The following is a 17,126-nucleotide window of genomic DNA, read 5'->3' on the forward strand; positions in this document are numbered from 1 at the left end:
ATAATATGAGAAGAAACAAGAGAATTCCAGAAAAAAAAAAAAAATACGATACAGTACTGTGCTCCCCGACTGAATGGAATTTGATGAATGATGGTATCAATATAATTGGCTTGATGAGAATTCTTTTAATAAATTTTAAGCAAATTAAATAAACGAGTAAATTATTTTCGTAATAAGTCATAAAACATTACTTGTATAACTTGAGGAAATATGAGTTTTACTTTTTTCCCGGTAAATCAGACATGTCGTAAACGTAAAACATAAACATAATCAGCGCAGGCTAACTTTCATTTATTTCTTCGCTTGATAAACGTCAATTGTTCCGTTGCAATGCATCATGGTAGGAACGCAAAAAATATTATGTGCAGAAAAAAAATAGTAACGTGCATTAAAAATAAATGAAAATTTGATTGTTTACATGTGAGATGATAAATAGGCATGAGGCATCATTTCAATCTACATTCTGTACATGATGGTAAGTGTTAAAAATTTTTTAATGACAGCTTTATCTTTTAGTCATTTTAATTGTTAAAAGTTTCTACGACGTTGTTTATATGTTCTCACCTGATCTACTGTTTACCTTCCTTGTAATGAAGTTTTCGGTTATGAGAAAAGTCTAAGAACATATCAGATTATGAAGATTCGGATGAGAAACGCATGTTAATGATGTCTTAAACTATTGACTATTATCGTGAAGATTTGTTTTTCTACCTGAGTTCGATTAAATAAGAGAAGCCGGCTTCGTCGTAATATTCCCTAAAATTTAGTGCAGGGCAATATCGATCAAAATGAAAACATTCTGCAGTGACGAATGAAAGTAACATTCTTACTGATGCGTATTCAGTATAAATCATGAAATTTGTGTTCGTTGTGTGCCTTTCTGATAACCTGTCACGTGTAATTTATATTAGCAGGATTACGGAAATTAAGTGGAAACTGAAATTAGTGTTTTGGTTCCTAAAAAGACTGAACTTCACAGTTCCCGGTCCATCTGATATTCTTAAACAGAAATTACAGTCGATTAATTTAAACAAAATGAATACAAACTTTCCTAACCCAAAGCTAACCCGACCCCATCTATTCCACTCAATGCTGTCCTACTCTACTACATCCTTTTAAAGCGGTCCTGCTTATTGATGCGCAACTGGGACGTGTGTTGTGAAGTTAATTCCCTATACTTCCTACTGTATTAGAACTTTCGGTAGAGACTATTGTCTTGGACGGTCGTTTTCGGTTACTTTTACATGTTACCCTCTTCGCACCTCTAATCTCATGGGAGCTAAATTTTAACTTAAATGATACCAGAAATGTCACTGGTCATCTCGGCGACCATGAAAATTTTTAATTGGATACTAGTATCAGTCATTTCTGATTATTTTTACATGTCACCACTCAATGTTTCGCACAAATTATGACCCTTCGCTTCTTTTTCGTTATGTTTTTCAATCGATTTCAGATAAAGTCCTTGGAGACCTAAGGTTCATAATCATTTCGGTTGTATTTACTGAGCATATGAAATACATTGAAATAGTTTGGAGGGAACGTTTTTTGGTGAGTAACCTAATAATCGTTTCAATTGGTTCAGTAGTTATGGACTCATAGATCATGCAGAAACTCACATTCGCTTTTATGTAATAGGTTAGCAATTATAATTTAACCTGATGTCTGTAAATATGAGAGCATCTTTTAAAAAAAATACAAATTAGGCCTATGTATAACAGAAAGCATTCATTCCAAAGTTTTGGGCCGCGGTGGCTCAGTGGTAGAGCGTTCATCTCTGGTGCTTGGGGTCCCGGGTTCAAACCCTGCTCCCGCCAAGTGAACTTTGTGGTGGGCAAACACCGTGTGCGTGGGTTTTCTCGGGGTTCTCCCGTTTCCTCCCACTTTCTTCATTCCACCATTTCATTCATCTCTCCTCATCACCGTCTCATTTAGCCTAACCGACATAACCGTGGGACGTAGAACTCAAAAATTTCATTTCAATTTTCATTCCGAAGTTTTGTCATCTGCCTAGGTTTGGGCCAAAAGCATAAAAAAATTGACCAAAATTTAAAAATCGACATTTTTTACTTTGATTTACTTGATCAAACCTTAATACTCAATTCACATAGTGACGCCGAGCGAGCGATGGCGAGTGAAAGCGGGTTAACAGAAAGATTGGTTATATTATTTACGTTACATTGAAAAGTGTAACTTTCTTTCGTTTCTTTACAATTATTTGCTTATCTTACTTTCTGAAATGTATTCTTAGATATATTAAGCGATGGATTTCACATATTATTAATAATTTTTTCGGATTATCAGCTCATTGTTTCTCAGATTGTATTATTGTTACCTCACCTCCAGGACAACGTGTCTACAGCTATGTTTACAATACAAATCTTCATTACTTTCCCAGAATCCTACATTGCGGTAACCTTGCGCCAAGTGATTCCGTCCGCTTGCCAAATAGTTCTATATTTAAAACCGCTTATGTATATACATGAAAAATAAATAAAAAATAAACACAACTCGTTCTCTTTATATATTATCAAGCACACAAACGAACAAGTTATTCATTTCATCCCGGTATATTTTCAAAATTTTGCTAGAAATGGATGACCAACTTTGGAATTTAACCCAGAAAAATATTAGGGGTGGAGTATTATTCCACGAGGAAACTGAAGAACAGTTATTGTTTATGTCTGACACGATTTAGTGTTTTTGATTCACTGCCCTGATTACAAGTATTTTAATTACATGATGAATCACATAAACAAATGAAAGTAATCGGAGCAGTAAATGGGAACAACATAATTCAATAGAAAATTAACTGCGAATTAGCAAATTTATAAAATATGCCTTTGCCTAAAATGTTGATCTATTTTTGCAATAATTTAGATAGATGGAAAACAAAAGTAAACCAACCAGACTTAGTTGTAACTTTAATGTTGAAAACTAATGCCCCAAAAGTCATTCTAATGTTTACATGGTATGCGTATATTGTAGTCAACCTAATGAACGAATTCGACAAAATAAACAAACGTATTCTAACTAGAACACAGCTATAATGTTATTTAATTTAAAAAATATATTGAGGAATATATCATAACTAGAAATTTAAATTCACCGTTCATTTATTATAATTTTTCTTTCTTTTTTAAATACCAACATTGAAGCAACGTCAACTCCAAGTCTACTGATTGACAACATCACAAAAAATCCATAATTTGCATGTTCTATTGCACCAATAAATTTACTCTTACCTTTATGTTAGGTAATTTCATATCAAGAATTAGTTTACTGACACTAGATGTAACATCCTTCAAGAAATTCATCACACAAAAGTAGCTGCTAAACAAAATTAATTGGGAACTTAAAAGCAGCCTACTTTAAGCAAACACGTTTAAGAGTTGATTGTTTAATTCACATGTTACCGTAGAAACATCGATATTAATATCGTAAATCCACATACGGAAATCTTCATAAAATAAATCATAACCACAAAAATATATATAAGTACAATTATTATGGCTACCACTCAGAAATGTCAAATCAGAAACTAATAATTCGAACGTCTTACAAGTATTTTCACTGGACATACTGGAAATTACAAATAAAATGAGTGAAACATCTTAACCCAAAGTTGATCAGATGCTTAATAAAGTTTAACCCAATGTCAGCTTATAACAAATAAAGGGCAATAGAGGACTTAGCTATTAAGGCTACTTCGTAATAATTATAATGTTAAAACCCACGGCAGGGTTCCAGTGCAAGATCTAATTTTGTGGCATCTGGATAGATGAGGAGCAAATGAACTGATTAACCCTATGATGGCAGCCTTTCTAAGTTTACGTCAACTCCTATAACGGTGGACCGCTTATAAACGTCACGGCCGATATAACTATTATTATGTAAACCACTTTTCAGCGATTTTGAAGCCTGTTTTCATTGTTCTCTTTGTGTAGACCGCTTGTACGCGTGAAGTTGGGAGAAAGCAACTGACAACGTTCCTACTTATAATTACATGGGCGCGTGGGGGGATATTCAAAATTAACAAAAAATTGGCTACTTACCAATGAATCCTCTCTTGAAATATTTAAAGATTTTGACGTTTCGGAACTCTCAGCTGGTTCCTTCCTCAGTGGCAAGGTAAAAAGGTTTAAAACGGAAAGGAGGTATCTTGCATGACTTTAAAAACACTAAGTCAAGAATTGCATTTTGTAATTTAATCCTTGTACTTTCATATGAGCGCCAATCCAGCATTTTTGGTGGAAAAAGATTATAATTTCATGGGCGCATGGGGGAATATTCAAAATTAACAAAAAAAATGGCTACTTACCAATGAATCCTCTCTTGAAAAATTTAAAGATTTTGACGTTTCGTTTCTGGTTCCTTCCTCAGTGGCAAGGTAAAAAGGTTTAAAACGGAAAGGAGATATCTTGCATGACTTTAAAAACACTAAGTCAAGAATTGCATTTTGTAATTTAATCCTTGTTCTTTCATATGAGCGCCAATCCAGCATTTTTGGTGGAAAAAGATTATAATTTCATGGGCGCATGAGGGAATATTCAAAATTAACAAAAAAAAAAAAAAAAAAATGGCTACTTACCAATGAATCCTCTCTTGAAATATTTAAAGATTTTGACGTTTCGGAACTCTCAGCTGGTTCCTTCCTCAGTGGCAAGGTAAAAAGGATTAAAACGGAAAAGTAGCCAATTTTTTGTTAACAAACACGTGATAAACTACTATTGAAAATTTCCTCTTAAAGGGTTAATACCAACCTGGAGTCTGTATGGACCCCAATCAATAATATTGTGAATAGGCTATTTTTCATTAGTTTTTGTTGTTATTATATTGTTTAAATACAGTTACCTACTTTTATTTACTATACTATAAATAAAATAAAGTATATATATATATATATATATATATATATATTTATTATTTATTTACTATTATTTATTTATATGTTACGCAGATTTTTCAGTCGTTTTAAGAAAGCTGGATTACCACAATTAATACATCCGCATCTCTGCTACTTGTCATGGGTCTTCAAGAACGTCATTTAATGTCTTTGACAATACCAGTCGTAGTAATAGCTTGTTTGACTACTTTTTATGCACAGGAGATTTTCAAGATGCCTCTGGACTTCCTTTTCCAACAATTGTCGCAAAAGTTCTTCAGGAATATTCTTGTCTTTTCATTTCTAATAGCATCATATTGTAGGAACTTCGACTGCAAAAGCATTATCGAAACATTTCCTCCATAACCAATTACATTGAAAAAACAACCTTAGACCAACGTCTCATTTCTCTTTTGCACGTACGGTATAGAATCTGCAGAGACGGTCTAGTGTATTAACACCCGACTTAGCTTCATTATACGTTTTGGTAATGTCCCGTTTGTTCTTTTTGGGAACTATGGTCGTATTATGATACATTGAAGACAACAGGATTGATCAATTTTTCTTCGAAACATAGCTCGCATGTGTCAAAGCACAAGAGTGACATATTTTCTGATCGCTCACGCATTTTAACCATTTCCCTTGGGATGTTCCTATTGCAACTTCCCATTGTATCAATAACTATTTATCTGTTTTTCTCTGAACAAGCAACTCTTTGGTGACCTCGGTGCTTGTGATATAGTTCTCTATGATTATATTTCTTTCATTATTTAACCATGGTTTTAAAAGTCACTTCACCGGATCTTTTATATTGCTTCGTTCATGCCCTACTTGTTCAGGTGTGCTAAATGTTCTTATAATTTTTAAATTCAAAAGCGCACAACAACTAAAGTAATGAGTGAATTGAAAACATATTAAAAAGAGATGCCCTGAGTAATAGATAAGAAAACGAAACAAACAGAAAATATGTGAATATATTGAGGCCTGGAATCCGCACGGACCAAGGTGGGCATCATAAGGGTAACAAATTAAACAGAATTTACGTGATAACTGGATTGGTTGGTCAGTTGCTGTTAAGACTCAGCCCCTTTTCAGCACTGATGCTATATGAGACATGGATATAGAATTTAAGGTGGGATTGGAATCACCGAAATGCACTAAAATTTCAAGACATTCCCCACCGGGAATCAAACCCGAGACATTGTGCACCAAAGGAGCGCGCGTTAGCAATAAGATTAGCGGGTATTGCTATGTGATAACTAGAACCAAAGGAAAGAACTGTTTGACTCACGTGTGACTCAATAGTAGAGCGCTCACTTCTGTGTGTTGGGTTTCCGTTTCGATTCTAGATCAAGTACCTTTGTGGTGCAGAACTCGTATCCGTGTGTTTCTTCGGTTTCTGCCTTTTCGTCAATTATTTGGTATTCATTTACTTTCGTTATTTAATCTAAAAGGTTGAGTTAAGTTGATTTTGAGTTTAGCGTTCCTTTTAGCAGCTAGGCTATATGAGACGTGGACCTATTGATTAACGTGAAATCCGAACCGCATGAGCTCCCGCCGGGAAACGAACCCGGGTCCTCCATGCCAGAGGTGAGTACGCGAACTGCTTAGCCACGAAGGAGCCCTTTTAGTCTAAAAGGTATAGTAGTTGGATGTTAGATTAAAGAGATTTTTAATATTATACGCTGTAGAATTTCAAAGGAAACGGATGATGAGTGAACTGGAACTGGAAATAATGAACTGGAGCTGTTTAAGGGAAACAGGATTACCACGAGTAAACCCATGGACACGGTGACTACCAAAACCTTACGTGCTCTGGATCAATCTGGGGGACTCTTTACACTAGAAATGAGTGTTTTTCACTAAGCTACGGTAACCAAAGAAGTGTTTGATGAGAGTATTATCAATCGTACAAGTGAATGGTTGTTTTAATTAAATGTAGGTATTCAAAATTATGTTACGTCAGTACCAACAAAGCCGGTTGTAATATATATTTATATCGAAGAATGAAAGTGACTATGTGACTTCATACCTCTTGTGCCACCCTACCAATTTCGAACAAATTTTCAACATAGATGAGATTCGGACCTGGGATGGTTTCTATCATTTCACTTTAACGGTGCAACTTAGGAGGAAGAGAGGGGGGAGGGGAGATATTTAGAAATGATCGAAAATGACTAATATTAGTGTCAAATCCATAGTTTTCGGGGTCACTGAGACGAACAGTGACACGTCCAATGCCGTTTAATTCTAAATTCAGCCCTTTATGTCCAAAATGAAACGTATTTTCCCCGTGCAAAGAACGTGTACCGTATTCTGCGTGTAGTATCAATAGAAGATAAATTATATAACTGAAACCTTAGCTCTGATAGGAATATTCTCTTGTTATTTAAAGAATTTGCTACAAGATGAAATGAAATATGATGTGAAGATTTGATTCAGTTGTTTTAGTTTTAGTGATATACAGTATTTCAGGACCGAAGCTGTACGAAATTTTTGCAAAGAAGAAAGTTAAAAATTTCACTTTAGTAAAAAGAAAGAACATCGTTGCTGTGCTTGGTAGATTTGATAAACGTAATAGAGGATAGATCTAAAAATTCACTGAAATATAAACAACGTATCATTGACGTACAACACTGAATAAAGAAGTTTATGGTGCATACATGTTAGTGTGTTGTTATGTTTTACACCTGAATAAAACACCACCTATGTGCTGATAATGTGAATGTGCTTTGGTGAAGTATTGTACAACTGCTTAAAGAACTAAACTAATGTATGATTACAAATATTAACTTAAATTTTGGAATATATATGAATATATTTATTTAGTTGACGGAATTTTCAATGGAAACTCCCATCATCATCAGTGGCAATTAAAAAAAAATTCTATTGCTGTTCTTCTAGATATTTTGAAAAAGAAAAAAATCCGCTGTTGATGGTGCGAGCTCTCAATGAAATTTCCGACAATTAATAAACTTTTCTTACACTTTCCGCACATATAAGTCTTCTGCGATGTGTGGTTAAGTGAAAATTGTACTACCTTTTGTATTCCTAGTAGATTGAAAATAATATTCTATATTTCGGTATTTTAGCCAGTATCCATTTTCAGGGACAACAGGTGCTTAAATTCTATTATGCAGCAAGCTTTACATACTCTTTTACCCCCTTAAACAGTAGTGGAAGCTTTTCACTTTATATACAAGGTAATGTATTTTTATTTTACAGATATTTGAGAGTATTAATATCTTATTGAAACATCTCTTCCGGTCTTTATTCGGCATGCTGGTCATAATGGGTGGTTTGTTTATTCTTCCTTATAGTAATAGGTTTTGGCGAATTTATCAGTGTTCTACATATGAGAAAATCTTTCGATACATGCGAGTGGTGGGGCAACTATTTTATGTACCACGATTTGTGTTTTATGGGTAACCTGCTAATCAATATGTATATAAACTCTGTCATTTTAATTGTTCTTCGTATGTAGAGCGACTGAAGATGAGAGCAGGAGTGAGTTTCGAAATTATTTCACTCAAATAAATACATTGGAACTGTACGGTTAAATATCATGTAGTTTGATTTTTTTTTTTTTGGTAAGTAGAGTGTGGAAGAATGGGCGACTGGATCGGGATAACAATCCGGACCTCCGGCTTAATGTGCTAATGCGTTAACCTTTAAACTACCCAGTTCGCTCATGAAATTCATGCGTTCCGTCACACTGGAAGTCCGTGCTCAACCAGGCACACTGTACTGCAATTCCAATTGTGATTAAACAGCCCAATGTCTACACCTCTGGCGGTTAAGTCACGTACTATATATGTTGAATGAAGGTAATAACCGATCTATTTTTTTTTTTTTTTTTATCGCACTAGCTCCTCTAGAGACTGTTTTTGAGTTTAACGTTCCTTGCAGCATTGAGGCCGTATGAAACGTGGATCTACAGCTTAACTTGGAATCCGAACCACATCAGCTACCTCCGGGAATCGAATCCGAGTCTCTCACGCAAACCTCGAGAGATGCGAATTCAATGATGTGCGAAGAGTGAAAAATGCACAACTGTATCGAAAATTGAACTTGGGTCTCGTCTTACCATGCTAGTGTGTAACCTCTACACCATCGAGTCCTCTCTATGAAGAGGTATATTCCATCACTTTTGAGGTCTTTCTCACTTTTTGTATACCATTGACCACATCTGTAGAGGAGTTAGGACATAAAATCTGTTAGTTCCTTCATTTATCGTACGTAAAAAGGCACTTGTTGAAATCTTCTTAATTACTTTATCACAACAGTTATGCAAGTTTTCATGTTACGACAGTGGCAAAACAGATGTTTAAACTGATTGCATTGAGAAGAAGTCCCCATAGCAGAACGTGCCGCGATCTGCGATATGATCGCAGAAAATTTGCCGCGCCTGCGCAGAAAAATTGCCAGAAGGAAAATAAATAAATAAAAAAATAGCCAACAGAAAGCTATAAAAACGTGCCTGCTATGTGTAGATGTCTTAAATGCACGAACGACTCCTATAAATATAGTTTGAACTGTGTTTTACGTCAATTACTCTGTTGCAGTAAAGCTAATGATGTTTGTTTGAGTATGCCTTTGTTAGAGGCAATATGTGAAAGCTGGTTACTAATGTGATGGAGAAAAGGCCAGCAGCAAAGGACAGACTTAGTGATGATATTGAAAAACAGACCAGCTTATATACATCATCCTAAATGGACCCCCATCAGGATATTAAAAAAACAATAAAATTCCTTAAAGCTGCTCTGATTACAAAATACGGTGTATCGTATCATAAATATTTTAAATCTGCTTCTTTTAGCAAAATTCTATCAAAAAATGTGACTTCACAGGTTGTAATTCGAACTAGGGGGATACCACTGAAAACTGTTTAACACGCTTCATGTAATGCTGTAATAAAAACATGATAGTATCATTTTGATTTTTGATTTTGGAATTCCTGCAGAAAAGTTTTGACTTACAAAAGCTCATCGCAGAAAGACAAAGAAAGTTCTGCCATCGGGAAAGAGATGAACATACTATCTATTCAGTGGTTATTCACTGATATTTTAAGAAATTTTCAGAACTGAAGTAGAAATAAACCTTGTCATCAATTCCATGCACGAGCTTCTTCAAGCAGTAGTGTACCTATTTTTGTTATCAAAAAGCGCCATCCCGTTGGGTTCTGTATTATATTTATATTAGTCTTTGATCTCCAGGAAAAGAGTTCTATAGAATGTCTCTAAGGTCTTCTAGGATATATGAACTGCTTAAGTTGAGCAAAAGCCTGATCTTCGATTTTCAAGATCGATGATACCTTGTTATATAAATTGAATTGTGATCTTCACTGAAACAGAATTATCGAATGTTCAGGGTTTAATTTTCAGCATTGAAGCAAAATTTTAAAAGATTTTCATGATATTTTTTTTTTTTTTTTTTTAAGAAAAAGGCACGAGTCCTGGAAATGAAATGAAATCTTTGAGTTTTACGTCCCACGGTTATGCAGGTACGAGTCCTTGTACTTAACTTTCTCATAGTGTAAAATTTTCCGGAAATTTTGAACCTGCTGGTAAAAAGCCGTTTTTTCCGGTTTCTTTCCGGAAAAATTGGGAAAATAACAAAAATCTTTGTATTAGGTTAGTTTTACTAGTAATGGGACTTTTTTTTTTTTCCGAAATGTAAGCTAAGAAATTTCAATATTGTAAATATATATATATAAATCGAAAATAAAGCTGTTGTACTTACTGTTGAAAATTAATAGTCTGCACTCATTTCCTTTATGCGCCTTTTATTCGTTTACTCCTGGTTGTGGATTAATTACAGAACTTTTATAATTGCATACATATCTACAATCATGAAGCGTTTCTGTTGCAACAAATAGGGCTCTTGAATGCAACTGAGTTCTTAATATGCTCTTTGATCTGGTGAAATTTTGTTAATTTTAACCAAATTACTTCTTAAAAGAAGGAGCAGTAGGCAAATTTCTTTAATACTCATGCACTGACATATAATTACTGTAAATTAATATTCAAATACAGACGTTAATATGAACTTTATGTACAAACTTTTGTATGTAAACAAATGCCTAGTGCGACTTTGCATATAAAAATGAACTTATTTGTAACTTAACGTAAAAATTTTCAACATACGTAGATGAGGTTCGGGCCTGGGATGGATTTCACCATTTCACTTTGAAGGTGCAATTTGAAGGAAGGAAGTGCGGATATATATTGAAAATTACCTATCTTAGTGTCGAACCCATAGTTTTTGGGGTTGCTAAGATGAACAGTGACACTTTCAATGCCGTTTAAATCCAAATTATCCCCGCAAATTGGGGAGAGGGAGTTATATAAAAATTATGTAAAATGATCAATATTGGTGTGAATCTATAGTTTTCAGGACCACTGAGATGAACAGTGACATTTCCGTTAAATCCAAATTCAACGCCGAAACTTTAGGGAGGAAGAAGGGAGTGATATATAAAAATGATTGATATTAGTGTCGAATCCAAAGTTTTCGGGGCTGCTGAGATGAACAGTAACACTTCTAATGCCGTTTAAATCCAAATTCAGCGCCGTGAGCTAGAGGTGGGGGAGAGGGGAGATATATACAAATGATCGAAAATTACCGATATTATTTCTACTGTGGAATTAATAATTTTTGGGGTTGCTGTGATGAACAGTAATATTTCCGATGCTGTTTAAATACAAATCAGTGACGCAACTTGTGGGAAGGAGAAGGGGTTATATATAAAAATGATCGAAAATGGCTGATATTAGTGCCGAATCTATAGTGACACATCCAATGCCGAAATCCAAATTCAGAACCCATTAGTACTCCTAAAGGGGGAAAGTACATGTGAAAGTAATTGAAAATGACTGATACTAGTATCGAATTCATAGTTTTTGGGGTCCCTAAGTTCATTGGTGTCAGTTTTGGTGCCCTTTATACCCAAAATGAAACATATTCCCTCCGTGCGAAGAACGGGTATTCTGCTAGTCTTTAATAATAACGAATGGAAGTTTCACATGTTAAATTCTTTAATATATTTGTTGCTGCTTAAATTTACGAACTTGTGCTGTGTTTGTGTGTATATGTAAATAAGATCATTTCTCTTTTTGAGTTGTTCGAAAAATATAAAAATAATAAAGAGGGATTTTTATCAGAAATCAGAAAACTAAAAAGTAAAATTAAAAGCTGTTGCTTTAAGTACTTTTTTCTGCTAGCGAAATACGTTGTATATATGCTGCAGACACATTACAGCAATTGAGATTAGCATCAGGCGAAGAAATAGTTTTTATATTATATTTTCCGGGTTTTGCCAATATTTCCGAACAAAGGATTTTTTTCTAATGAGTTCAAAATTTCCGGAAATTTTACACAGCACAAGGAAGATACGTATCTCCATAAAATATATATTTGATTTTAACATACTGGTATTAACTAAAATGATTCTGGCCCTGGTATTTTAACACTTCCCTCCCAGAGAACGGTAACTTTATAAGATTACTTAAGATAATTTAAATGCGTCTATATTAATTAATATAACTAGGATTATACTGTAGGATCTTTTGTAGCCATAACTCCATTCTATCACTGTGCTAACTTTAAAGGAGTGGTGCAAATATATTCGTTGCCACAAAATTTCCCTATTCAAATTCAAGAAACATAAGTACTCAATGATCTTAACTCTAAACTAGTATATATAAAATAGTTTTCAATTTAAAAGCATAATGTAGTAAAATATTCGAAAATTTGAATTTTTCCGTTTTTTTTTCAAGCTCGGGGGAAAAAACGGTAAATTTTTTTTTACCCAAAATTTCCGTTTTTTTTTCCAGACCTTTACAACTACTTTCTCACTTCCAGTACTTAAATTATGTCATGGTACCGTACCGTATGCGTAGCCAAAACGATTCGATGGGGGATTTAATAATAATAATAATAATCTCCTTCCTATTGTGTTTCGTACAATTACAGATCCAGGTATTCTGTCACCTCATTACTCCTTCATTTCAGGGGAATGCGTTCGTCGAAAAACTGTAAAAGCTTTTTCAGACCACCCATTCTGAGTGAAGTTTCCTTGTGTTTTCTTTTTTTCTTTTTTCTTTTTTTTACATCAGACAAATTGTGGGATGGTATCTAACATCATGGTTTGATGCCGATTTTTCCTTCCCGATCCCTTTCTTCCTCCTCATTTCTTCGGGTAGTATGGTCGCTGAGAGACGTCATCCATTATACGTGACGGTCTAACATGGTCATAGCTGCCGAAAGCCTAGAAATCTAATCCCTAGTCAAGCCTTTTTAATCCTGAATTTAAACTAAGCATCGTACCTATAATTCTTTAACCGTGTTTCCAGTTTTGCTTGGAGGGGAATATAAAATTCTTAGCAAATTTGAGTGTTACTACTTTCTGCTGAATGCTCAGTCTCTGATTGGTGGTGGTGAGGACTTTCAGTCGTAGTGTTTTTTTTTTTTATTATTATTATTTTTTGTCACATACTAGAAAAGAGTATTTACACACAAAGAGTAGGAAAAATTACTTTCTAAGTGATGTCCAACAGGGTGGATTGATTTAAATCAGACTGATTTAAATCACGATTTAAATCAAGATTTAAATCACTTGATTTTTTAAATAAAAATCGTTGATTTAAATCGAATTCCGAAATAAATTAATTTAAAGTGAAAATAAGTTAAATCCGGTTTCTGTTCTGTTATTTCGATTATGGAAGTTAATAATCATAATACAATAAGATTCAAATGTACAGTATAGTATGAAAACAAGTGTAATGCAGAGGATGATTAGGGAAAATCCCGTTTTGAACAGGTAACGGAGCAATCCTGATTTCTTCTTTTCGTTGGGTTTGGGTTTTAAAATCGTTAACTATTCCAACGAAGAAATTACCATCGACATTTAGGACGAAAATTCTTTTTTGAACGTGTCTGTTTGTTTGTTCCCAGACAATTGGGCGTATTTAGAGGGGTCCTATCACCTCTTTTTTTTTTTTTGTGTTAATTTTATAACTTTAGGCAAAATTTATGTATTTCATGTCGCAAGCTAGTTCTGAGTTTTAAAAAATGGGCCCTTGCCAAATATCAGTAACTTTTGTGAAAAAAAGTGTCATTTTGATAAACGTAGTTGTACTTTTTCCTTAATGCTTAATCTTTATAACCTATTTTTAGGTGATAGGGTAGAATCTTCATTATTCGATTAAAAAGTACCAATAAGGATTTTTACTTAGTTTTCTTCAAGACTGGAGGCATTTTAGAACACGTTACATATGCTTCCATGCCTTTCTGCGTTGAGGCATAGTGTGTGATGACGTCATAAATTTAAAAATATATTTTTTGTTATGCGTATTATTATTATTTTTGGCGGGTTACATTTTGCATTCAGAAGACTGAAATTTTACACACTCGTTCAGTGCACCCCTTTATAATTTTCAGATGTTTTCAGATCTCTGCGTGGAAACAGCGGGGTCCAGAGAGGCAAAAATGTTTCAAAAAGGATATTTTTAACAAAAATAGCTTTTTTCGTGATTTTCCCTCCTCAGATGGAGACATATGAATGGTACTGTTTGAAAGGCTGTTCTATTCTGAAGAAAATGATGTACGTACTATGCTCCTAGGATAAATAGGGATGTCTCAGGAAACTGTTACCTGAGATCCGGTTTTATACGGGAATCTAGGGTATTTGGGGAATATTATTTTTCGCGGGCTTACTTTTGCACCTACAAGACTGAAATTTTGCACATTTACTCAGTGTACCCCTCAGTATTTTTCAGATTTGTTTCAGATCTCTGCCTTAAAACAGAGGGAGGGGTCCACAGAGGTAAAAATTTAAGAAAAAAAATATTTTTAACAGAAAATTCCTTTTTTCGTGATTTCCCCGCCCCAGATACATGATGGAGACGTTTGAAGGGTACCGTTTGAAAATTTGTTTTATTCTGAAGAGAATAATGTACAAATCATGATCCTAGGATAAATAGGGATGTCTGAGGAAATCTTTATATTACATCCAGGTCATCTGGGGCATTGTGGGAATGTTCTTAGCTCATTGTTAAAAAGCTTCCTCACCCTTACTACTCAAGATAGAATCTTGAAATTTTGTATACACATTTAGTACAGCTCTTAGTATTTCCTAGTTGATTTTGAGATCTGTGCGTTAACACAGGGGAATCCATAGGGGATTTTTTTTTTTTTTTTAATGCCGATTATTCTCAAAATTCCCCGCTTCAGGAACATGATAGGAAAATGTGAATGTTACCGTTTCAAAAGCTGTTCTATTCTAAAGAGAGTGATGAATGTACCATGATCCTAGGATAAATTGGGATGATGCTGTAGCTGCTTGACTGGAAGTCTATAATTTACCTATAAAAAGAGTCATAATTTAAAAGGTTAAAAAACATTGTTTGGGATTGATATAGATTAACGATTGGGGATAATTCAAAATTCAACCTCAATACTTTCACTTAAATGGCATAATTAGCATTTAATACTAATTCCTAATGCTTTTTCTTCAGTTCGCGACTTGTATTATACGAGGAAAAAGATTTGATTTAAATCAAAAAAATCGATTTAAATCAAAAAAATCAACAAAAATGATTTTTTTTTAAAAAATCATGATTTTTTCCACCCTGATGTCCAATATACACGAAATTACCGGTTTAGGACATAAGAGTATTCAAATGATTTTCAACTTAGGCTATACCGGTATGCTAAAATATGGGAATTTCCGTAGAATATGAACTGCGCTTCAAAATATGCATTAGCGTATGCGCATCTTACATTTTCAAAAATACGAATTCTGGTTATCATACATAGGTTTGCAAGTAAGGATTCGAAAGTGCGAACAATCTACGATTTGTTTGCTGCAATCCAACCTGCGGAAAGAGAGCTTGTAAATGAGAGAGGTGGATATTTGTTTTTAATGTTAAACATGTCGATACAAATGGGGATAATAAAGAAACAATTATGATTTTTCAGCATACCAATGTGTAAGTGTTATTAACTCTTCGAAGGTCATTTTAAAATTTAAAGAGTAAAATGTTACCTGGGATGATATTTGAATCTCGTCTCGAAAATTACTAAAATTGACTTCTTTATCATCATCATTATTATTATATTGAAAACAATGTGTCGGTATTAATTAGAAATATATTATTATTCTCATTTTGATTGGCTATTAAAGCGAGCGTCGAAAGCTAAACAAGTGAAAGAAATTATTATGTTTTGTTATCTATCGTTTGTATTATCAATTGACTGCTTATAATATACTCTTGTTCGACTCTTCAAATCTATTTATTTAAATTGACAATTTTCGTTCATAAATACAACAATAAACAAGTCGCTGTGTCACGTGTACACCATGTGAAGGAGTGTGGGCAGAATATTGAAAGAAATCAAATGATATGCGACCCATCTGGCATTTAGGTACAGTTGGATTGCATACTACTAAGGAGCAATTCATCTGTAATAACCCCTTACGGGAATACGTAGAGGGCCGTATCCTCGCGTCAACTGGGTGGATCACTTCTATCAGCGAACTTGACTCCTAACTCTTTGAGCCTCTGCACCGTGACCATAATTAATGGTGATCCATCGAGCAGTTCTTGAGAATTTTTTTCTTCTGGATGGACAGATACATCTATAAACAAGGTAAATATATAGAGAAATTTTGGGTAGTAGGCCAAACTTACTAAAGAGGAATCATAGTTTCTTAAAAACGTCAGGGAAAAAAAGATGCGAAAAAAAATTTAGTTGCTGTTTATCCTATGTTGAATGTGGCCTGTGAAAGGAAAATCGGAAAATATAGAACTACTGTATTGTCGCAATTATCACAATATCAGTAAGTTTACTTTAAAGACGTTTTCTGTGGCAAAGTCAATAGATCTTTTGTAAAAATATTACTTAAAAAAAGGGGGAGTCAAATTTGATCGTACATGACCTTCCAAATATAGGAGGGGAGAAAATAGAACAGGTAACTAGTTTTCGTTACCTAGATAGTATTATTAATGAGGGCGGCGCGGTGGCTCAGTGGTAGAGCGTTCACCTCCGGTGCTTGGGATCCCTGGTTCGATCCCAGCTCGCGCCGTGTGGACTTTGTGGTGGACAAACATCGTGCTCGTGGGTTTTCTCGGGGTTCTCCCGTTTTCTCCCACTTTCTTCATTCCACCATTTCATTCATTAATCATCATCACCGTCTCCTTTAGCCTAAACGGCGGAATCGTGGGACGTAAAACTCAAA

At 34.4% G+C, this 17,126-nt stretch overlaps 1 protein-coding gene across 7 annotated transcripts in view; it reads left to right on the top strand.

Annotated features, from left to right (window-relative positions):
* The first annotated feature begins 299 nt into the window (after positions 1-299).
* ATP8A (ATPase phospholipid transporting 8A1) overlaps positions 300-17,126 on the top strand; it is a 777,495-nt gene continuing 760,668 nt past the window's right edge. For 4 of the 7 annotated variants that reach the window (XM_081752481.1, XM_081752477.1, XM_081752478.1 and 1 more), the window contains exon 1: positions 324-475. In XM_081752481.1, coding sequence (XP_081608607.1) covers positions 470-475 — 6 coding nt within the window. In that variant the 5' untranslated portion in view covers positions 324-469. Of the gene's footprint in view, positions 476-17,126 lie in introns of all 7 variants that reach the window. The other 3 variants (XM_081752482.1, XM_081752479.1, XM_081752486.1) reach the window with 3 other exon arrangements.

This window comes from Thermobia domestica, chromosome 3, assembly GCF_964235325.1.
Source record: "Thermobia domestica chromosome 3, izTheDome1.hap1.1, whole genome shotgun sequence".
In the NCBI taxonomy this organism is placed as follows: domain Eukaryota; kingdom Metazoa; phylum Arthropoda; class Insecta; order Zygentoma; family Lepismatidae; genus Thermobia; species Thermobia domestica.